Below are 24,481 nucleotides of genomic sequence, written 5' to 3' on the forward strand. Positions count from 1 at the left end.
CAACATTTGTGCTAAGTGTGGGCTGAATCGTTCTATAACCTGGAGCCGCTAGAGAACCCAAAACTTAACCGATTTAGCTGAAATTTCGTACAATGGCTTCTACTATGATCTCCAACATTTTTGCTAAGTATGGTCTGAATGAGTTCATAACTTGACATAGTTCCCATATATCCTATTTCTCGTATTTCGACAAATGCGGAACTAATTCTTATCTTAAGGCTCGCTAGAGAAACTCACTTATTTGAAAAAACTCCCCAGCGGTGAGTTGTACGGGGTGGGGATCGAGAGAGTGGTAAGTCCTCAAGTTTGTTTTTCTCTCCAGACAGTTGCCATTATGCTTTGGTCTAGGGAGCAGCGGGCCTTCGCCGTCGAGAGCTTCTATTCTAACGGTCGCTTGTTGCTACGCAACTTGCTGTTTTTATTGACCTTTCGAATAACTAAGTTTCTCTTGACAAATGCAATCCATGGCGGAGATTAAATAAGATTCGGCCCGGCCGAACTTGGCACGCCTTAACTAGTTTTTGGTAAACTGTTTATAAAATTATAAAAAAATTGTTCTTCGCACACTTACCCGTAACTGAAGTTTGATTCACAAACATATCCTTAAAGGCAGCAGCAGGTGCCGATTCACGAGCGATAAGTGTTTCGATTTTACGTTTCGATTTGGTATAAATAGTAGCCACAAAACCTCCACCAATACCCATGCTATGGGTTAAGATGACACCCTCACAAAGCAGAGTGGCAATGGCAGCATCCACAGCGGTACCACCATCGGTAAGCATTTTTCTAAAAAAAAGAGGAAGAAATCGAATGGTTTTAACATTTTTGGAATTTTTCTTTTGTCCTGATTCACAATAAGCGATTTTTCTCTGTTTATAGGAAAAAGAGAGTGGGAAAGAGAAAGAGAGAGAGAGGGAGAAAGGAGAGAGAGAGGGAGGGGAAAGAGAGAGAGAGAGAAGGGGAAAAGAGAGTGTGATAGAGGGAGAAAGAGGGGCAGTATTGCCGTTTTGGGCTTTTTCTATCAATGTTGGTAGGATTTAGTTTAAATTTTAAGGGTTTGGTCGAATGGATGGCCCATTTCGATTTGATAGAGTGTATGCATGTATGGGAGGCCACCGTAGCGCAGAGGTTAGCATGACCGCCTATGGCGCTGAACGCCCGGGTTAGAATCCAGGCAAGACGATCAGAGAAAAATTTCATCTGTGGTAATCAGGCTACGGTCTTCAAAAATTTCGATATTGAGCTCAAATTTGGCACAGGTACATATTTTTTTCCATTCCCAGGTAAAGTTCTTGAATGGACCAAATCTGAATATATTTGGAAGTAGCTGCCATAAAGATCGATCTACCGATTTAGGGTCTTAACCCTATAACAGTCGCTTTAATCGTCCTATTTCGCTTATATATGGAACAATGAGTTGCAATAGGCTCTCCAGATATTCGGACCGAATATGGTCAATATCAAACTATATTTAAATATAGCGGTCATATAAACCGATCTGCTGATTTGAGGTTTTTAACCTATTGAAAGAGCATATTTTACCGGATTTTTTAATTTTGGTACAGTGAATTGCCTTATGCCCCTTGATACATGAGTTGAGTATGGGCGAGATCGGGTCATTTTTGTATATAAAGGGTGATTTTTTTGAGGTTAGGATTTTCATGCATTAGTATTTGACAGATCACGTGGGATTTCAGACATGGTGTCAAAGAGAAAGATGCTCAGTATGCTTTGACATTTCATCATGAATAGACTTACTAACGAGCAACGCTTGCAAATCATTGAATTTTATTACCAAAATCAGTGTTCGGTTCGAAATGTGTTCATTCACCGTTCAGCGATGAGGCTCATTTCTGGTTGAATGGCTACGTAAATAAGCAAAATTGCCGCATTTGGAGTGAAGAGCAACCAGAAGCCGTTCAAGAACTGCCCATGCATCCCGAAAAATGCACTGTTTGGTGTGGTTTGTACGCTGGTGGAATCATTGGACCGTATTTTTTCAAAGATGCTGTTGGACGCAACGTTACGGTGAATGAACACATTTCGAACCGAACACTGATTTTGGTAATAAAATTCAATGATTTGCAAGCGTTGCTCGTTAGTAAGTCTATTCATGATGAAATGTCAAAGCATACTGAGCATCTTTCTCTTTGACACCATGTCTGAAATCCCACGTGATCTGTCAAATACTAATGCATGAAAATCCTAACCTCAAAAAAATCACCCTTTATATGATATTAACACCAATCTCTCAATTCTTCTTGAGCCTATAGAATATGCATTTTTAACCGATTTAATTGGAATGTGGAAGAGTGAATTTTATTGGACCTATCGATAACCGTGCCGAGTATGATCGGATCGTACTGGGGTATAGATGATTTAGGGTCTTGAGCCCATAGAAGGCGCATTTTTACCCGTTTTCGCCCACAAAAGTATGTTGTATTAGACCCTATTAGGGCCATGGGCTCATAAAAACCTCTGTTATTACCCGAAATTGAATAAAAAAAAATAGATTAGTGGTGCCCTCAACATCCTTGCCTGATAGAGATCATTATCCCGGAATAAATCTTATGGTATTCTTAAACGTTAACAACATTTGGATAAAATGTGTTTATAAAACGGTTTTACTTGTTATACCCACCACCATAGGATGGGGTTATACTAACCTACTCATTCCTTTTGTAACCCCTCGAGAAATAGATCTGCGACCCCATAAAGTATATATATACTTGATCGACTGGACATTTTGAGTCGATTTAGCAGTGTTTGTCCTTCAGGCCGTCCAAATCACGATAACGGTCGAACGCATAAAGCTAGCCACTTGAAATTTTGCACAGACATATCGTATTGATGTAGGTCGTTGGGGATTGCAAATGGGCCATATCGGTTCAGATTTGAATAAAGCTCCCATATAACCTAATCTCCTTTGACATATTTATCCCCTAGAAGTCGTATTTGTTATTCGATTGGAACGATGAAATTTTGCACGTAGTGTTCTGTTACTACTTCCAATAACCGTGCCAAGTACGTTTGAAATCGGTCTATAACCTGATAAAGCTCCCATATAACCCGATCTCCCGATTTGAGAACTTGAGCCCCTGGAAGTCGAAATTTTTTTCCGATTTGGCTAATATTTTGCATGTAATGTTCTGTTACGACCTCCAACAACTGTGTCAGTTACGGTTGAAATCGGTCTATAACCTGATATAGCTCCCATTTACACCGATCTCTCCATTTCAGGCTTGGATCCCCTGGAAGCACCGATTTTTGTCCGATTGGTCTAAAATTTTGCTCGTAGTGTTCTGTTACAACTTTCAACAACTGTTCCAAATCGGTCTTTAACTTCATGTAGCTCCCATATTAACCTATCTCTCGATTAAACTTGAACGGTTCCTAGAAGCTTTCATTTTTGTCTGGTTTGGCAGAAAGTTCTGCCTTTCAACTAATTTTAGAGAAAGGTAGAGAGTAGAAAAGAGAGAGAGAGAGGGGGGGGGGGGGGGGCAGAGATGGGAAAGAAGGGAGAGAGAGAGAGGGAAAAGATAGAGTGAGAGGGGGAAAAAAGAGAAAGGAGGAAAGAAGAGCTTGAGAGGTAAACCCGTGTGAGAGAGAGAGGAAGGAAGAAATAGGGGGAGAGAGATGGCAAAGGGACAGACAGACAGACGGACATAGCTAAATCGAATCAGAAAGTGATTCTGAGTCGATCGGTATACTTATCAATGGGTCTATCTCTCTTCCTTTTGGGTGTTACAAAGAAATGCACTACCCTGTACCACAGCAGTGGTGTAGGGCATAAAAATTAAACAGCTTTTCCTCTCTTGTCTAGCGTAAAATAAGAATAAAGCCAAGTTTTTAAACTGAAAATTGAAAAATGTTGCGTACACTCATGCGTTTGTTGATTCACTGCTTTCTCAACAACGACTGAATCCTGGAGCAGTGGTGCCCGAAATGAAAATGGGATAGTGACAGAGCAACTAAAAATGCACAACAAGAAATTCTGTGACAGCATTCATTCACACGTAGGGGTGTGTGTTTTTTTCTCATGCTTTGTAAAAAGATTTGATTGAAAAGTAAATAATAATAAAAATGTTTTGGAACGCCTTTTTTAACAATATAAAAATTTAAAGCTCTTGCTACTTCCTTCTTTAATTTTGTTTTTTTTTCCTTTATTTCCTTATTTTCTATTTTGTTTATCCATTCTTAAAATTTTCTTAAATGAGTTACTTCCTTTTCATCGAAAAGGTTTTCTTTTTCCTTAGAAAATAAGTTATTAATTTCGCAATGAAATATAAAACGTTTTTTAACAAAAAAAAGCCAATGCACGTCTCTCAAAGCATTCTCAATCCAAAATATGAACACTTCATATTAACGATAAGAACTAACCTGAAATAATTATTTGAAAGCAACAGGTTATTTCGCTGAGTGTTTTTGCAAAAATTATGCGTACACCCAAGCGCATATTCATTCGTTGCTGTCTGAACAACGACTGAAATAAAGAGCATAAGCGTACGTATGAATTAAGCATGAACTGTATCGCAAAGAAAATATTCATAGTGGGCACCACTGTGCTAGAGAATAAGGTTACGTATGAACTGAGCATCAATGCTGCGCAAAGCAGAGGTGCACAAAATGAATGTAAGATTGTATGCGTGTGTTACTCTCTTAATATGGTTGAGAATTAAATAATTTTACAGAACCAATGACCCTTTTTATAAATCAACATACTATTAGAAAACTAAATAACTTTTCCTTTCTTGACTAGCGTTAAATCAGAATAAAACATAGTTGCTGCCTCAACAACGACTGAAGCCAAGAGAATAAGAATACGTGTGAATTGAGCATCAACGCTAGCGTAAAGAAAATGTTAGTTTTGTGCACACCTGCCGTGAAAAAATTTTATTATTTGCACCCCTGAAACGGAGAGAAATTGAGAAAATAGAGAGCAAGTGAGAAAAGAGAGTGGGGGAGAAACGTAACTGCAATAAAAAGGGAAACCATTCCCTAGCCCTTACTCTCCTCCTTCTTTTCTTTTAACTAAGATTTATCGCGGGAAAAATTGCCTAGGACTTGAGAATCAGGAAGTTATAAAAACTTCCAATAAATTTAAAAATTATTTTTTTTATTGCGATTTATACTTACCCGCCAATTTCGGCACATCCTCTACCATTGGACACTACGGCACCTGTGATAGTTGGTTCGTTATCTGATTTCAGGCCAAATACCAGACCCAGTGTTAAGGCCAAAATTGCAAGGGCAATAATTGATGCCCATATGACAACTGTTTTATTTATAACGATTCTGTAAAGAAAAGATAAGGAAATGTTCAATCAAACAAAACGAATCTAAATATTTATAAAGGCGTTGCGTTCGATTATATTGACTGTTATAACCTTCACAGTAAATCTTTGCAATAATATGTATAACAATTGTATTCCCTAACGTCATTGCAGTGAAATCGAAGACAACTTTTTATGAAAATCTAATCTTCGAAAATTTTTGGCAGAAACTTAACGACAAATGTTTTGAAAATTTTCCCAAGAGGTCTAATATCAAAATCGAGTTTTCGTTTTTTAATGACAAGTCTGTCCATAAATAATTTATATTCTCCGCCCAGAAAAAAGGCTGAAGGATCCTCGAAAATGTCCGTATTTTCTTTCCGCATTGTTTGTTTTTATACACTACACCACTACTGTGGTACAGGGTATTATAACTTAGTGCATTTGTTTGTTACACCCAGAAGGAAGAAAGATAGACCCATTGATAAGTATACCGATCGACTCAGAATCACTTTCTAATTCGATTCGTCTGTCCATGTTAATTTGTGTACAAACTACAGGTCGCAATTTTCATCCAATCGTCTTCAAATTTGGTGTGGTGTGTGTTTGGTGTGTGTATTGAAATTGGAAAAAATCGGTTCAGATTTGGATATAGCTTCCATATATATGTTCGTCCGATTTGCAGTAATAACCCAATAAAATGGTCATTTGTTAACCGATTCTCGCGAAATTTGGGAGGAAGGATTTTCTTATGACTCCCGACATTACTGGTCAATTTAATAGAAATCGGTTCAGATTTAGATATAGCTCTTATATATATATATACATCGCCCGATTTTTACTTCTATGGTCACTGCAAGAGCAAACCTCTCGAAAGTTTGTACAACGCTTTCCCCGGCGACTACCACAATATCTAAGAAGTTTGCTCCAAATCGGTTCAAATGTAGCTCCCATATATATGTTCGTCAAATTTGGACTTATATTGAACATAAAGTGCTCATTTGTTAACCGATTTTCTCCAAATTTGAATTTAATCGAAATCAGTTCAGTGTTTTATATAGCTGCCATATATGTATTTCGACCGATTTTCACTTCTGGGTTCACTGCAAGCGCATTATTGACCAATATTGCCAAAATTGGCTATCGAATGTTGAAAATTTTTATAGCTACAAAAATCGAACAAAAAATTTTCTCAAAATTCTTAGTGAGTGCTTCAGACTTGGGGATACCGTTTCAGTATCTTGTTGCATAATGGTTTCTATATTAAAATAAAAGCATTGCAAATTCGGCCGGGCCGAATCCTATATACCCTCCACCATGCATCGTCGAGTTCTTTGCCCGCTATCTTCTCATAGGCAAACAAAGGATAATGGATACAAATTGCCATGCTATTGGAGCTAATTCAGTTATTGACCGACTTTGACCATACTTGGATGTTGGAGGCCATAGTAGAAGTCATTGTGCAAAATTTGAGCCAATTCGGAAAAGAATTACCACTATAGGGCTCAAGAAGTATAATAGGGAGATCGGTTTATATGGGAGCTATATCAGGTTATTGACCGATTGGGACCGTACTTAACACTGTTGTTGGAAGTCATAACAAAACACCCCATGCAAAATTTCAGCCAAATCGGACAAAAAATATGGCTTGTAAGGACTCAAGAAGACAAATCAGGAGATCGGTTTATATGGGAGCTATATATCAGGTTATTGACCGATTTGAACCTTACTTAACACAGTTGATGAAAGTCATAACAGAACACCAGATCCAAAATTTCATCCAAATCGAACAAAAATTGCGGCTTTCAGGGACTCAAGAAGTCAAAGCGGGAAATCGGTTTATATGGGAGTTTTAAGAGGTTATAGACCGATTTAGACCGTGTTTGTCGCAGTAGTTGGAATTCATAACAAAACAATGCATGCAAAATTTTAGCCAAATTGGACAAAAATTTGCGGCTTCCATGGGCTCAAGAAGTCAAATCGGGAGATCGGTTTATATGGGAGCTATATCTAAATCTGAACCGATATGGTCCATTTGTAATCTCCAACGACCTATTTTGATATTAAGTTGCTATATTAAGCTCTACGCGTCCGACCTCTATTATGATTTCGACAGACGGACGGACGGACATGGTTATATCGACTCAGAACGTCGAGACGATCAAGAATATATAAACTTTATGGGGTCTTAGAAGAATATTTCGAGGTGTTACAAACGGAATGACTAGATTAACATACCCCCATCCTATGGCGGTATATAAAGAAATTTTGTTATAAATTCTTTCCAAAATAAAAATATTTTTTTTAAATCGTTATGACCACCACCATAGGATGGGGGTATACTAATCTAGTCATTCCGTTTGTAACACCTTAAATTATTGATTTGCGACCCCATAAATTATTTATATTCTGGATCGTCTCGACATTTGATCTAGTTATGTCTGCCGGTCCGTTCGTCTGTCGAAATCACGACACGAGGTGTTACAAACGGAATGACTAGATTAACATACCCCCATCCTATGGCGGTGGGTATATAATGAAAATTTTTTATAATTTGTTTTTTTCAAAAGTTAATTTTTTTTATATTTTCTTAATTTTTTTCAATTGTCATGTCCACCGCCATAGGATGGGGTATACTAATCTATTCATTCCATTTGTAACACATTAAATTATTGATCTGCGACCCCATAAATTATTTATATTTTTGATCGTCTCGACATTCGATCTAGTTATGTCCGCCGGTCCGTCCGTCTGTCGAAATCACTATAGCGGTCGAACGCGTAAAGCTAGCCGCTTGACATTTTGCACAGATACTTCTGATTGATGCAGGTCGTTGGAGATTGAAAATTGGCCATATCGGTTCAGATTTAGATATAGCCATTATATAAACCAATCCCGATCTGGCTTCTTGAGTCGCTAGAAGCCTCAATTTTCATCCGATTTGGCTGAAATTTGGAACAAAGAAATACGACTTTCAACATCCATGCCAAGCATGATCAAAATCAGTCTATTAACAGATGTAGCCCCCGTATAAACCCATCCCCGGATTTGACTTCATGAGTCCTTAGAGGCGTAAATTTTCATCAGATTTGGCTGAAATTTGGAAAAAAAAGACTTGTCTTACGATTTACAACATCCATGCGAAGCATGATCCGAATAAACCCATCCCCGGATTTGGCTGAAATCTGGAACGAGGGCTTGAGTTATGACTTCCAACATCCATGCTATTTATGATCCGAATTGGTCTGTAAACAGATAAAGGCATCATTTTAACCGATTTGACTTCTTCAGCCCTTAGAAGCCTACATTTTTTTACTTATTTAGCTGAAATTTGGCCCAAAACTCTATCATGTGACTTACAACATTAGTGCTAAGTTTTTTCCGATTCGATTATATGAATTATATGACTCCTTGAGACCAAAATAATTCAAATACAAACTCAGTTAATAACGGAACATTTTTAGCGGAATCCATGGTGGTCGGTACCCAAGATTCCACCCGGCCAAACTTAGCACGCTTTTGATTGTTTTTTTTAGTGTTTCGTTAACGAGATTAGAAAAATTTATAATGGCAATAGAAATGCTCTTTATAATGAGTGTATGAAATTTCATCAAAATCGGACAAGGGAAGCGAGGTTAAGGCGTTAATGGGTTGTTTCAAGTCTGGTATCGTATCGCCACATAAGTATCGGAATCTGTTAGCCCCCATTTCCCTCCTTGCAAAAAACGAAATTATACCTCTTTAAATGTTTATTTCCCTATAATTATGGCAAACATTGCCTATTGTAGACTTCCATATTGATAAGCTTTGCGTGATGATCGTTATCCGCGACAAAAATACTCGACATCATAAATACCTGATACAAGACTACAACAAAAGCAACCAGAAAATAAGAATAAACCTGCTGTTGACAATATGAAACAGCAAAAATGTATGAATATATGATGAATTCATAAATATGTATGATAATCTTTTCTTTTCGTTTTGTTTCGATTTTCGCAGGGGATTTCTCTAATGTACATTCTAAAAGGTTCAACGATCCATTATCCATTTCGTCAGTTAGTATATTTGGAAATTATATAAACAAAAAATTTGTGTCATGAGAGTGGGAAAATATATACCACTATACAGAAATGATAGGAATTTTAATTTTGTCCATGCGTGAACTGATTAGAGCAAACTGCCGTTGACTGGGTTTTGCCCATTGCAATGAGATCTTTGAAGTTAAATTTAAGCAAAAACTTTTGGTATGGTTTAAGCATCGCGTGTATGGTATGACAAGAGATGCCAATTCTTTTTCTATTTTTATTTCATTCAAAACATTCTCATTCAAACAAAGTTTCGGAATATAATCATAGTCTTCAACAGGGCGAAAGCCACAAGAGCTAAGGGCTGACCTAAGACAACATAAGGTCGGGCTCAGGAGAAAAGAATACCGGATAGAATTCCGCAGCTCCGTGGAGGATACATCCAGGAAGATTCTGTCCTCGAGACCTATTACGGTGGGGTGTATTCAGAAGTCAGAAAATGTAAGGACAATGTCTAGTGAGGAAACACTAGAACTACTCGTTGATACGCATTTCCCGGGATACCACTGGCATGCATTCGTTATTGTCTGCGCCGAAAATCCTTTGGGCGATAAGAAGTTTCGACTCCATTTACATTGTCAGATAGACTGGTTCCTTCGCTTAGGGGGATTAACTCTGCTTGTATCAGCATGTCATATATTCTTGTGGAATAGAGGGGCACAAAGGTAATTTTCATTCCGAAGGCAGGAAAACTTTACCACACGCAGGCGAAAGATCTTCATTCTATTAGTCTGTCATCCTTTATGCTAAAGAGGTTGATAGAAACATATCTTAGGGTAAAGATGCTTGGAGATTGGCTTGTCTCGGCAGCAGTATGCATAACAGCCCTTCACGACCTAGTCGGCTACATAGAGGGTTCTCTCGCTGTCAGTAATATGCAATGGTAGCATTTCTGGACAATGAAGTTGCTTTCAATAATGTAAAACCGACGTCAATCATGAAGGAGCTGGAGTTTCTAGGCATCAACATTATCGTAAGTAGGCAAGGGCAAAAACGGCAAGAGAGCCAGTTGGGGGATAAGAGCGCGCGTCATGCACTGCTTATATACTGCAGTTCTTAGACCCATAATGCTATATGGTTTTGTGGTCTGGTGGACGGCGCTTCAAAAGTCCACTTAGTGTTCAATACTCACCCGGATCCAAAGGATGGCTTGTTTGTGCATTACAGCCGAACTGAGGACGACAGCATATAATGAATTTAATGCTACATCTATGGTCTCTGGACATTGTAGCTAGACAAATTGCTTTCTCTTTGGTCATGTGGTGGCTACGGCCAATGTGATATGTGATACAATGTCCGATGATCCAGGCACTGTGGATTACACCCTGTCTGAGCTGGATTACACCCTGGACCCGGTACGGGATAACTGCGAGTACCACACAGTCTGGAACTTTGAGCTCCGATTTGTGTGGTGTTCATTGTTATCACGAGTACTTTGGTGCGAGCTTCCGGGCGAGTCCACAGGTTGGGGATAGTGGAATGCTCCATACGGAGTATCTGCAATGCAATGGTGTTATCCTTGATACAATGTCCGATGTTCCAGGCACTGTGGATTATACCCTGTCTGAGCTGGATTACACCCTGGACCCGGCACAGGATAACTATGAACACCACACAGGAGACAACATTCTTATAAAATTTTAAAATATCCATTTATGCTCACATTGTTACATCTTGTATTGTTTTTTTTTTGCTTTATAATATTTACAATTATTTACATGAATTACAAGGTTTTTATTGTTATTACCCAATCCATTCGCCTTTTTTATCACCCGTCATCACCTCTAACCAGTTTTCATTGCACACCTGAACCAAAAGCCAACAATTAGAAAAAATCTCCTCTTACCTTGTTCCCCTAAATCTCATAGGAAACAGTCGCATCTTTACACTCATGGTAAAAATTGTATTTTATGAACTCTCTTTTGTATTATCAGTTACGATCTCTTTTAACTGTAAATAAATGAAGATCCATGTCGATGTGATAGAACAATATTTGCCTTTCGATAAGATTGTGTTGTGACGGTGGGAGTACGGCCAGTGTCAATAAATCAAAATTAGTTTATTGATGTTTGTTTACTCATAAAGTTATATGACAACTGTCGACTCCTAAAGTTGTTTGATAGCCTTAATAAAGGGCCATAATTAATTGAAACCTATGATATGTTATCTGCAATCTTTACATAGGTTTTTACAAATTAGAAATTATGTATGGTATGTTTTATTTATTATGTGTGTGTAGCATCATTGAATTGTTTTATGAGACTAAACTGTGAAATTTTGATGGTACACAAGTCTCAAATATTTCTCAAATTGACGTTGTGTACTTGAGCGAAGGTCTTTTGTTATCAGTACAATAATTTTTGCTGCTTTCTAATTTGGAGAATATTGAAGAGGGTATTATTTTTTGTTAGTAAGAAATAAAATTGACGGCTGGGTTGGTTATTCCCCATTATTCGTTAATCGAAAAAACTAATCACAAAATGAGAAAATATTTTACACACATCTCTTAAGCCTTTGTTGCTGTTAATAATAGAAATAACTAATTCTAAGGGGAAACCCCACATGTATGAAAAGAAAGAGATGAAGAATTTGCAAATTTGCTGATGAACCTTCCATTAAGGAACAACAACTAAAATGTTGTGATTCTTCCAATAATTGTTGTTTTGACAAGCACTAAAATATTTTGCACACTCGAGGTGATATATTTTCATTGCCCATGGGTCATACCCTGAACCTTACAGGAACCCCAAATCTGCATATTAATAGAAAACACTTCAGTATTTACCCAAAAAAAAAGAAATATTTGCAGTAATTTTTGATTTAGAAACGCTATGCATCATTCAATGCATTTGTAGGTCAATTTGTGTTAGTGTTTCAAAAATCGCATTTTTATATTCAATTCGTCTGTCCTTTAATAAACACCAGCGAATGGGTTTACCCTTGGTTCCTGAGAGAGTCAAATATAAACAACACCAAACTGTCATGTAGCACGGCTGGGAACATATTGCACACAAACGAAAGTACTTATCAGAGGGCAATCCCCCTCTCCCCATCCTACCAAAAACAAATTAAAATCCTACCAAAAACAAATTAAAAGCAACAAAAAGGTCTTTGGTTGTTGTTGTTATAGCAATGTGTTATACACTGAGGCCTCAGATTGGGATAGACACAGGAAGGACCTGCGGATATTTAATTATGTGCTATCCCAAGTGGTACCTTTGAAAAATGAATTTAAAAGTAGATATTTAACGCAAAAAAATAAATAGTGTGGATCTGAACGGGACCCGTAGCCCTGAATGTCTTGATCACCAGCTTAAAAATACTTAAAAAACAATCAATTTTACGATGTAGCTAAGCGCACCAGCTAGAATTACATAAAATCGGATAGATTAGAGATCCTTATATTCATGATTATTTTTGTGTTTTAAAGAAGAAGTGATACCAAATAAAATTCGCCACATATATGTATGTGCAATAAACTTAAACGTAATACTAGTTTTTTTTACGGTGAATATAGCACTACTTAAAAATCGTTTTTATACTCTCCACCATACTAATTTCGTCATTCTGTTTGTAACACCTCGAAATATGCGTCTAAGACCCCATAAAGTATATATATATTCTTGATCGTTATGACATTTTAAGTCGATCTAGCCCTGTCCGTCGAAAGCACGCTAACTTTTGAAGAAGTAAAGCTAGGCGCTTGAAATTTTGTACTAATACTTTTTATTAGTGTAGGTCGGTTGGTATTGTAAATGGACCAAATTGGTCCATGTTTTCATATAGCTGTCATATAAACCGATCTTGGGTCTTGACTTCTTGAGTCTCTATAGGGCGCAATTCTCATTCGATTTGACTAAATATTTTGCACGTATCACTTCAAATAATTGTGCTAAGTAAAGTCTAAATCAGTCCATAACCTGATATAGCTGCCATATAAACCGATCTTGGGTCTTGACTTCCTGACCTTTTAGAGGTCGCAATTCTCTCCGATTTGGCTGAGATTTTGCATGAGGTCTTTTGTTATGACTTCCAACAACTGACGCAAATTGGTACATATCAGCCGATCTGGGATCTTTTTGAGTCTCTAGAGAACGCAATTCTCATCCGATTTGGCAGAAATTTTGTACAACGGCTTCTCCCATGACCTTCAACATCATGTCCAATATGGTCTGAATCGATCTATAGTTTATTTTTAGTATTTTGGCTGCCATGACTTCATTTGTGGCTAAGATATAGCTAGACATACCTTAAATTATTGGAAACATTTTAAACCTTAATTCAAGTTCAAAAAAGTGAAAAAATCCCCGAGAAAAATTTTTTTTTAGTGTGAAACTCTTGAAATGTTTTAAAAAAATGGCCATAATGATCTTACGATAACGGGGTGGTTTGAAACAAATTGGTATTTAAAACTTTTCTTAATACCTCCGCTTTATGAAGATGAAAATAAATGATAATGCGTTGATGGCCAAAGTTTGCGAAACGTTTTTTCTAAAAATTTTGAAAATTTTTGACAAAAAAAAATTTTTTTCTTATTGAAAACCAATGACATTTTTAAACCGCTGAATATATAGACATGATTCTGTTTTTATTCTGTGCATACATATACGAGCCCAATTAAAAATTGATGGAGTTATTATAAAAATTTTAAAAAAGGAGTAAAAATTTGATATATTAAAATTAAATAATACATATCTCATTAGCGGTACACGATGGCATAAAACATTGTTCATGTTTTTTTAGAGCTTGTCAAGCTCTTTTTCCAGAGTCCTAAATCATTTAAATCGATTAAGTAGATCATAAGTTATTGCTTCCAGAAAGTTTGAGAAGTTAAAATTGGTCAATTTTGACACCATGTATTAGAGATATGGACCTACAACAGCACTTTCCTGAAAGCCTACGCCCTCCTCTACAATGTCTAGAACGTTATGAACCGCTTTAATCAACAGATAAAGAGTTGTAGACCTATTTCCAATTTTTTTTGGCGTTTGGCCCACTGTTTGGCGCTGTTTGTTCTTAGACAATTTTATTTGTTTACCTTTAACCGCGCAAATTATAAGCAAGTAGTTGGCTAATATTGAAAAATTGTAAAAATAAGAGTTTTATTAAAAACAACAACATTTAAATGCATCATAAACAATACAAAAAAAATCGAGATATAATTGGATCTCACCATATCAACTTTGTTTACTCAGGGACCTTTAATAAACACACACAATGGAGTTTACGCAGAGGGGCTTCCTTAATGAGAGAGAGAGACCAAAATTGTCGGTCGTCTACCTCTGGCTAGCAATTACTAGCAAAATAACATACCATGACAATGTATTGGTGCCACATAAATCACACCTTCATATTCAATTCAGCGGCCCTTTAATAAACACCCACGGTGGGTTCATACAGACAGAGAGGCCTTCGTTGTTGAGAGAGTCAAATTAAAGAGAAGAGAATATTTATATTTGGTGTTGGAAATAGGAGTAAAATCTCAAGAGACCGACGCATTAGGAGGCATTTTCGAAGCACTGGCTTGGATATAAGAATTTTTTGAAGCCCACCCAAGTAATTAAGAGATTAATGTATGGGTATAAAGAGGCTGGCTGTTATTTGCATAATTCATATCATATTTATTCATGAAAATTAGAATAATATGTTATTATTCTATGCAAATATAATAAATTACTTAATCTTTTTTTTTGAACTGTGTAAATTGTGTGAGGGTATGTTATTGAAGCGACTAGCAAACATTACTCATATGATAACAGCTTATTAGGAAACATGTTGCACTATGACGCTGTTGTGACAACTAAGATTAGAGAGAAGAGAGTTTACCTCTAATAATTAAGCTTAATAGCTGCGAATGTCATTGTATTAAGTTGAATTCACTCCCTAAAGTCATCTTCCCATTTATAAGCAGTTAATGAATTCAACTTTAAATTAATAACTCACAATCAATCATTTTAATATTTAATAGCCTTAAGTCAACCCAAAAATAATATAAAAAAATTAAATTATAATTTCTTTTGGCATTTTCATAAATTTAATTTCTTTCCAATTAATAATAATGACAGTATTGACAACCCATAAACAGAAATTAAATTGAATTCATGTATGCATGTAAAATGTAATTTGTAAAAATAAATACATATTTGAGTGTTTTTGGCCAAAAAACAAACATTATGATTAATCGAGGCATTGGAAACTAATGTCGGCCTTTGAAAGTAAGTTAAGAATGTATTTTTTTTTGTTTGGCGACACCTTCAGCTTTTTTTTATTTGCCACCGCTTGTAACAGGTATTTCTGCTTAGTCGTTTGCAATAAATTTCAAATTAAACGGCATTGTTGCGATCGTCAACGAGCTTAGTTTTAAAACGTGACCGAAATAACGAAAAAATATCCATATACTTGTATACGGAAAGCAAGTGTCGTAATTCTGCCGTTAATTGAACTTTAAATATGGATGTGTTTACTCTCAACATATGGCCCCTCCATATAACAAACAAAATGTTGATGATGACATTGATGTTCTTTTATATACGAAGTAACGCAGGAGAAAAGAATTATAAGTACATGACAATAAGGGTATTATCTTAAAAAAATTTAAAACTACAGTAAATGTAAAAAAAAAAAAATAAAAAATGACAAAATTTGCATGAAACTTTCTTCAAAGACAAAATGTGAATGAAATTTTCTCTAAAGAGTTAAATTTCATGTAATTTTCTTTAAAGAGGATATCGTAAAAAACTTTTATTTTGTGAGCGCAAAATTTTTATAAAATTTTCTATATTGACAAAATTTAAAAAAAAAATGTTTATTACGAAATTTTCATGAAAGTTTCTGTGGGCCATATTTCTCGGAAATTTCCATGAATTTTCAAGTATTTTTCTCTTAAGACAACATATTTATGAAAATTCTTCCAAGACAAAATTTTTAGGAAATACTTTCAAAACAAAATATTTTTAAGAAAAAAAAAAAATAAAAATCGGTTTCAATCACAAAATTAATGGATACAATTAACTTTTCAATCAAAACAGCTTCAACCACGAAAATAATAATATCCATCACAGTTTTTGGAAAAGACGATTAAAAAAATTGCAAATTCAATTAGAAAATTATTGAAATTTCCAATTAATTCTTTAATCGATCCAATTAAAATATGATTGAATTAAAATTTTCAATTAATTTTTTAATTGGTCCAGTTAAAAAAATTATTGAAATTTTCGAAATATCCAATTAATTTGGATCAATTAAAAATTTTGTTGAAAATATTCAAATATTAAAATTTTTGGGAAAGCGACCTGTATAGGACGAGCCTCGATGCAACATGGTTCACATATGTAAAACACGAATTCAATCCCAATGCAGCCGGTTGTACGTACCGGATGGACCCGATGAAGTCCTTCATCGGCAAGGGCTGCCGCCTCAGTGTACAACACATTGCTACAAGAACAACAACAACAACGAATTTGAGATTTACGTTTGGGTCCATGATCACTCCTTAGAAACAATTACCTCCAGGGGTTTTTTCCAAAAATGAAGCGGAAAATATTTTTTTTCGAATTATAAAAGAAAGAGTGGTGAGGCAGTAACTTTATGGATTAAATGCCTTGGGGAAGTAACCCCAATAGAAAAACCATTTATCTAAAATATGTTATAATTAGAACGATACTTAAGAAGCCGTTATGCCATTTTTTATGCATATTTTGATCAATTATAAGTTTAGAATTGCGTTTAGAAATTTATCTATAACCTGATATATCAAAAAGTCAAATCGGACCTCCCGATTTGACTTTTTGAGCCTTTACAAGCCGCAATTTTTGGCCGATTTGGTTGAAATTGTTCATTTGGTGTTCCGTTATGACTTCCAACAACTGTGCCAAGCACGGTTCGAATCGGCATATAACCTGAAATAGATCCCATATAAACCGCTCTCCCGATTTGACTTCTTGAGTTCTTGCAGGCCGCAATTTTTGTCCGATTTGGCTGAAATTTTGCATGTGGTATTCCGTTATGACTTCCAACAACTGTGCCAAGTACGGTCCGAATCACTATATAACCTAATATAGCTCCCATATAAACCGATCTCCCGATTTGATTTATTGAGCCCTTTAAAGCAGCAATTTTCATCTGATTTGGCTAAAATTTTGCTCATAGTGTTCTGTTATGACTTCCAACAACTGTACTTAATTTTTGTCCGATTTTGCTGAAATTGAGCATGTAGTGTTTTGTTCCAACAACTGTGCCAAGTACGGTCCAAGTCTGTCTATAACCTGACATAGCTTCCATATTTTAGCAGAATCCATAGTGTTGGGTTTCCAAGATTCGGCTGAACTTAGCACGCTTTTACTTCTTTATTCTATGTTTGTAATCGACTGCCGAATATTTTTCATTTGAGTCCCATATTGACATAAATGTCGAATATATCTGTTTAGAGGAGCGGCCTGCTGGGCCTCAAAAACGCCTTCCAAATATTTTTGTTAAAATTGGATGTCGATTCACAGTTGTGCAAATAAAACTATAGAAGTGAGACCAACTTTAACGTATTCTTCTGGGTTTTAGCTTCCTCTGGATACCAACTTTTCCAAAATCCGTCCTAAATTCCCTGAGGTTGATTAACTTAAAATTTTTGTTTCAATTTTACCCAATCCTGGTTCATGTCTCGGCTAAAATAACTTTAACTAACCACTTTAACTTCATACCCTTAATTCTAACTACTATATTTAAAAGTACACAAAACTAAAATATGGAATTAGGATAATTTAGAAATTAAATTTAAAAATGTATATATTAGAAATTAAAAATTAAGAAAAAAAAAACTAAAAAGTTTTAAAATTAAAAGTTAAAAATATAATAACTATTAACGGTTGTCAAACTATAGAAAGTGCTAGCCCTGTCCATTCGTCTGTCCTTAGGTAATTTGAGATTTTAATGCAGAAATATTTATCAGCCAGACACAATGTTTAGGTAGAGATTCTTGAGACATGTTTTCTTTTATCTATAACCACCCTAATACACATTTATGAATGCATTTTGAATGTCAGCAATAAATCGTGCATTCTTATAATTTAAAAAATGAAATTTTTTCATTACATCCGAACTTTTGTAAATTTCATTGAATGGGGCTTTTATTCAGTGTCTAAGATAACTTTGGTGCACTTGAGTATTTTTCAACAATGAAAGAAAATTGGCTACAATTTAGGGAAGATCAAATACAGTGGCTCATATAGAACGAATTTAAGGGTGTCAATTCTTTTAAGTAATATTTTTGAACAAATGCAGGAAGAGGGTCAAACTTTTACATATCACTGGATGCTGTTCAATTCAAGTTTTAAGCTCAATGCTTTGGCTTCCTTTTTATAGCCGCGTGGCGCAGAGCGACACCTTACTGAAGAGAAGATTTTACATGGTATGGTACCTAACATGGTACCAGCATTTGAAGGGGATAACAATCGTTGAAAATATTTTCTTATTTTCTCGCCAGGATTATTTTTTTTTTTTTTTTTGTCATATATAAAAATCTTTTAATAATTGTTTTTTTTTCTTTTTGATCATTAATAACTAGGAAAAATTATATCAAAAACGGAAACGCACTACAAATACTGGCATAAAGTTTGCACCAATGGCGTACGGGCAATTCGTTTTCAAATAACCTTGTTTTTTATTTGTGCCAAAATGACGTTCGTTTGATATACCATTCAAATCAGAAGGTAATTTGCTTTGTTTTCCTTTTATGATAAGCTTTTATTTTAGTCTAAAGCAATTATCGAAATAATAGAGGTAGCAATTAAACAGGAAATTTTTGGATCGAATACTAAACATTTATTTTTTATTTTCGTTATCTGTTACGAGTGCAGTGATACTGCAAAACATATCAATTAGGGCATTGTTGTTGGCAAGACCAATGTAAAATGCCTACGGAAAGAATCAATGTTAAACTGCAAATCTCAAATATAAATCATTTGATAAGACATTTCTAACTGGATTTAATTATTTGGGTTGGAAGAATTCAAATATTGGCCAAATTTCGATGCGAGTGTGTTTTGTTTAATTTGTATACCTTCCATCATGAGATGGTGTATACAAACTTCGTCATTCCGTTAAAAAAACCCAAAATATAGGTCCAATACCCCATAAGGAACTCTAACCACTTGATCATCATGACATTGTAGGTCGATCCAGCAATGTCCGTCTGTCTGTCCGTTGATCTTTCGAAGGAATAGAGCCAGGCTCTTGAAATTTTGCACAAGCATTTCGCAGCTTTCATCCCGATTCTCCCCCTTTACTTAAACACCATATATAGCTCCCATATAAACCTATCTGACGAGAGATCTTAATTTGATCTCTCAAATATCAGTTGAAAATATGACCCAATTTGCTCCATAACCTGATGTAGATTCAAATCAGGTTTTCCAATAGGTGCGGTTATTACTCCGCCCCATGCCACAACTAATATACACCTAAGCCAGTAATCGGCTTGTTGTGCGCTCTAAACACTAAAAAGTAACCTCGAAAAAAAATTCTTTGTTAGAAATTCCGTGCTAATTACAAAATTTTAAATTGTTATCCAAACCACGGCTCTAAGTTGGTAAATGTCTGGTATTGTGTCCCCACCTATGCGTCGGTACCTGGTACCGTACTAGCAGCGAAAGCCGGGTAATGACAAAGAAAATGCTCCAACAACTCACCATCTTCTCCGCATCCACTATACATGCTATCACTTAACGCACCGATTTTGCATAAGTGAGCTCGTAGTCCTTTGTGTCCCTTTATGATATTTTAAAAAAGTGAATAAAAAACTTGGCAAACGCTATTCACGGTGGGGGGTACATAAGATTTGGCCCGGCCGAACTTATTACGCTTTTACTTGTTAGTGCTATATTCGTAATCTACTCCCGGAGTTCTATAAAGTCGTGTCCACTTTTATTTTTGAGAGTTTCGTTTGGGGTAAAGGGGAGGGTCCGCCCCCCTTCCGATATCAACGATATCAACAAATGATATAGCCTATTCTTCCTTCCAGATTATATTCGTAATCTTCTCCCGAATATCGTTCATTTAAGTTCCATATTTTCATCATCAGCCTATTGAGTCGGGTCTAGTGGGGTCGAGGCGGCCCCCTAGGTACCTGAACCCATATTTGTAATACCAAATTCGTACTTTACTCCGGAATACCTTTCATTTGAATTCCATATTGTCCCAATCGGTCTACTTTTATTTTTTGGTGGTGCTTTTGTGCTAAGGGGAGGTTCCGCCCCTTCCCCCCTTCCAGCCCATATTCGTTATCTACTCCCGAATACCTTTCATTTGAATCGTTTTAATGTAATGATTATGCAATATGCCCATATGGGCGGCCCCATAGGTACTTGAATTCAAGTATTATTATAAATACTTTTCATTTTAATCCCATAATGTTCCGATCGGTCTAGTTTTATTTTTGAGCGATGGTTGATTGTTAAATGCTAAGACCTGTCGATATTCCTTTTGTAAATATACCTACACTGAAAAAAAGTTTTTCCAAAATTTTAGTTTTTTCCCTATTTGTAGGATTTTAGCAATGAAAACGAGCCAAAGAACAAAAACTTGCAAATGCAATTTTTATACCAATGGGATTATATTAATTTTTTCCGTTCCGTTTGCAACACATCGATATATATATATATATCGGACTATATATTGATATAGCCCCCATATAGACCGATCCTCCGATTTAAGGCCCAGGCCCATAAAAGCAACATTTATTATCCAATTTCGCTGAAATTTGGGACAGTAAGTTATGTAAGGCCCTTCGAAATCCTTCTTCAAGATCGGTCTATATTTGGATATAGCTGTCATATAGACCGCTATATATACTAATACTAATTTCGTCATTCCGTTTGTAACACCTCGAAATATTCGTCTAAGACCCCATAAAGTATTTATATATATTCTTGATCGTCATAACATTTTAACTCGATCTAGCCATGTCTGTCTGCTTGTCTGTCGAAAGCACGCTAACTTTTGAAGGAGTAGAGCTAGGCTCTTGAAATTTTGCACAAATACGCTTTATTAGAGTAGGTCTGTAGGGATTGTAAATGGCCCAAATCGGTCAATGTTTTGATATAGCTGCCCTATAAACAGAACTTGGGTCTTGACTTACTGGGTCTCTAGAGGGCGCAATTCTCATCCCATTTGACTGACATTTTGCACGTGGTGTTTTGATATCACTTCCAATGACTGTGGTAAGTATGGTTCAAATCGGGCATTACCTGATATCGCTGCCATAAGATCTGGGATCTTGACTTCTTAAACCTTTGCAAATGCAAATTTGCCCATAAACAATCCATTACGGAACATGGAACATCACATATCAATGAGTGCTGTCCGATTACAGATTTTTTAAGCTCAATGATAAGGGGCCTCCTTTTTATAGGCCGAGTCCAAAGGGCGTGCCATAGTGCGACACCTCTTTGGAGAGAAGTTTTACATTGCGTAGTACCTCACAAATGTTGCCAGCATTGGGAAGGGAAAACCACCGCTGAACATTTTTTCTGATGGTCTCGCCAGGATTCGAACCCAGGCGTTCAGCGTCATAGGTGGACATGCTAACCTCTACGCTACGGTAGCCTCCTTGAGCCTTTACAGAGCGCAATTCTCATCCGATTTGGCTGAATTTTTGTACAACGGCTTATCCCATGACCTTCAACCAATGTGTCCAATATGCTCTGAATCGATCTATAGCTTAATACAGCTTCCATATAAACCGATCTCCAGATTTTGCTTCTTGGGCCCCTATAAAGCGCAATTCTATCCGAATGGACTGAAATATTGCACAATGACTTATACAATGTTCAGCATTGAATTCATTTGTGGTCCGAATCGGACTATAACTTTATATAAGTCCAATAGAATAACAGCTCCTATTCATTATTCTTTGTTTGCCTAAAAAGACATACCGCGCAAAGAAATCGACAAATGTGACCCATGGTGAAGAGTTTATAAATTCGGCCAGGTCGAACTTAGCACGTTCTTACTTATTTTAACCGTAGCATCAAAAATTTAAATTGTAAGGCTACTTGGCCTCTCTAACTATGGTTCACTGTGCCTTGTACCAAGGTCAATTTCCTAAATTTCAACGATATTTTGATCTTAATTTTAGATTTTTGTCTTTAATAACAAGACGCAAAGTTACCGATTTATTAACCTGCCATTTAAAATAAAAAAAAAATCCTAATATAAAGGAAAACCATTTTCACCAAAGGGAATGTTTTCTTAAAAAGTTGGAAAATTAATGATTTTTCAAAAAAGTTTGCTAATCTATAACAATAAAGTTTGCAAAACCAGGTCAAAAATTTTTTCATTGTACCATACTATAGAAAACTTAGTTATGCTTAGATATCATATATGTCGAAATTAGCTTATAAAGATATAATAAACGCGTCTTCCCAAATAATAAGTAAGTTGGCTTAGAAATAGACCTCTATTATTATCTATTACTCTGTCCTTTTACTTAAAATCCCATTAAAGGGTGTTCCCCTTATTCTTATTTTTTCAACACATTTTTAGCTAAAGGGTTAACGTATAATTAATTTTTCCGTCAACCAATAACTCATAAAAAGGAAATACCGATAAAAGTAACATATTATTAATTAATTTCAAACTTGTGTCATTGTAGTATTAACAAAAAAAGGAGGGGGAAATTATACGATAATTTGAGCGAAAAGAAAAAAAATCAAATTGACTCTCTGGCAGATTTTACGTTGGCACATTTGAACAATGCACTTGTCAATACAGCTACCTATGAGAAGTTTTTTTTTTTTTAATAGACAAACAGACAGTTGACGCACGGTGAGTTGGTCAGTTACCCAGAAACTTTAAACACCACAACAATAAAGAGAAATCAACAATACATAAAAAAACAAATACCACGAGGTTTTTTCCACTTAAACATTTCAAATATAAAGGCAAAAAAAAAAATATTAAGAATTGTTAATTATGAATAATGCAATAAAAATATTACATTGAGTATCTGTAGGTCGATGTCAAACAAAAACCAAAGACCGGGCCGAATGTTATATATCCTATACCATAGATCGCTTTTGCCAAATTCTTTGCGCGATATCTCTTTACGAAATAAGATAAGAACTCAGCCAAATAAGATAATAACTGCGCCCTCTAGGTGCTCAAGGCTCAAGAAGTAAAATCGGGAGATCTCTTTGTATGGAAGCTTATCAGGTTTTGTACCGATTCAGGCCATACTCAGTATGTATATTAGAGTTCATAAGAGGTCGTTGAGCAAAATTTCAGCCAAATCGAATAAGAATTGCTCTCTCTCTAGAGGCTCAAGAAGTGTAATCTGGAGATCGGTTTATATATATATATCAGGTTAAAGACCGATTTGAACCATACTCGGCACAGTTGTTGGAAGTCAAAGTTATTTGTTGGAAGTTATTTGTCTAATAGAAAATGGTTTGTTCTAATAAGAGAGGAAAAAAGCCGTATAGACCGCTCTCCCTACTCTCACCAGTAGTCAAAACGTCTCGTTGGCGAATTTCCATTCGCCGGGTATCAGCATGGATTTCGAAGACTCTATAACACAACAAATGCTCTGCATGCCATCACCGCACACATTTGCCGTGTCTTCAATCTGCCCAGGCCATTTGATAGGACGGTCCTCGTGGCACTGGACCTATCGAAGGCATTCGACACGGTTGGAAGTTATTTGTCTAATAGAAAATGGTTGCAAATAGGATAGGAGTGATGCAGAGCTTTGCCAGTGAATTGTGGGGGTGTAAGAGGGAATCGTACAGACCGCTCTCCCTACTCTCACCTGTAGCCAAGACGCCTCGTTGACGAATTTCCATTCGCCGAGCTTTAGCCAAGACTCCTTAGCACAAAAACTGCTTTGAATGGCATCACCTTTGCCGTAGCTTCAATCAGCCCAGGCCATGTGATAGTACGGTCCTCTGGACCTATAGTACAGTGACAGTGGACCTATCGAAGACATTCGACAAGGTCAGCTATGCCAAACTATTTGAGGACATCGCCAATGCGTCCCACCAGTCAGGCCTGAAACTCTTCGTCGCGAATTATCTGTGTGGTCGCCAGTCATTGGTGGAATTTGAGGATAAGATATCGAAACACAGTAGAGTG

At 36.2% G+C, this 24,481-nt stretch overlaps 1 protein-coding gene across 1 annotated transcript in view; it reads right to left on the reverse strand.

Moving 5' to 3' along the window:
• LOC106086220 (glutathione hydrolase 1 proenzyme) overlaps positions 1-24,481 on the reverse strand; it is a 38,965-nt gene that overhangs the window by 6,316 nt on the left and 8,168 nt on the right. The window contains exons 2-3 of the mRNA XM_013250798.2: positions 5,137-5,295; positions 572-786 (exon numbers count right to left, since the gene is read on the reverse strand). Coding sequence (XP_013106252.2) covers positions 572-786; positions 5,137-5,295 — 374 coding nt within the window. The remainder of the gene's footprint in view (positions 1-571; positions 787-5,136; positions 5,296-24,481) is intronic.

Source organism: Stomoxys calcitrans, chromosome 4 (assembly GCF_963082655.1).
Source record: "Stomoxys calcitrans chromosome 4, idStoCalc2.1, whole genome shotgun sequence".
Taxonomy (NCBI): Eukaryota; Metazoa; Arthropoda; class Insecta; order Diptera; family Muscidae; genus Stomoxys; species Stomoxys calcitrans.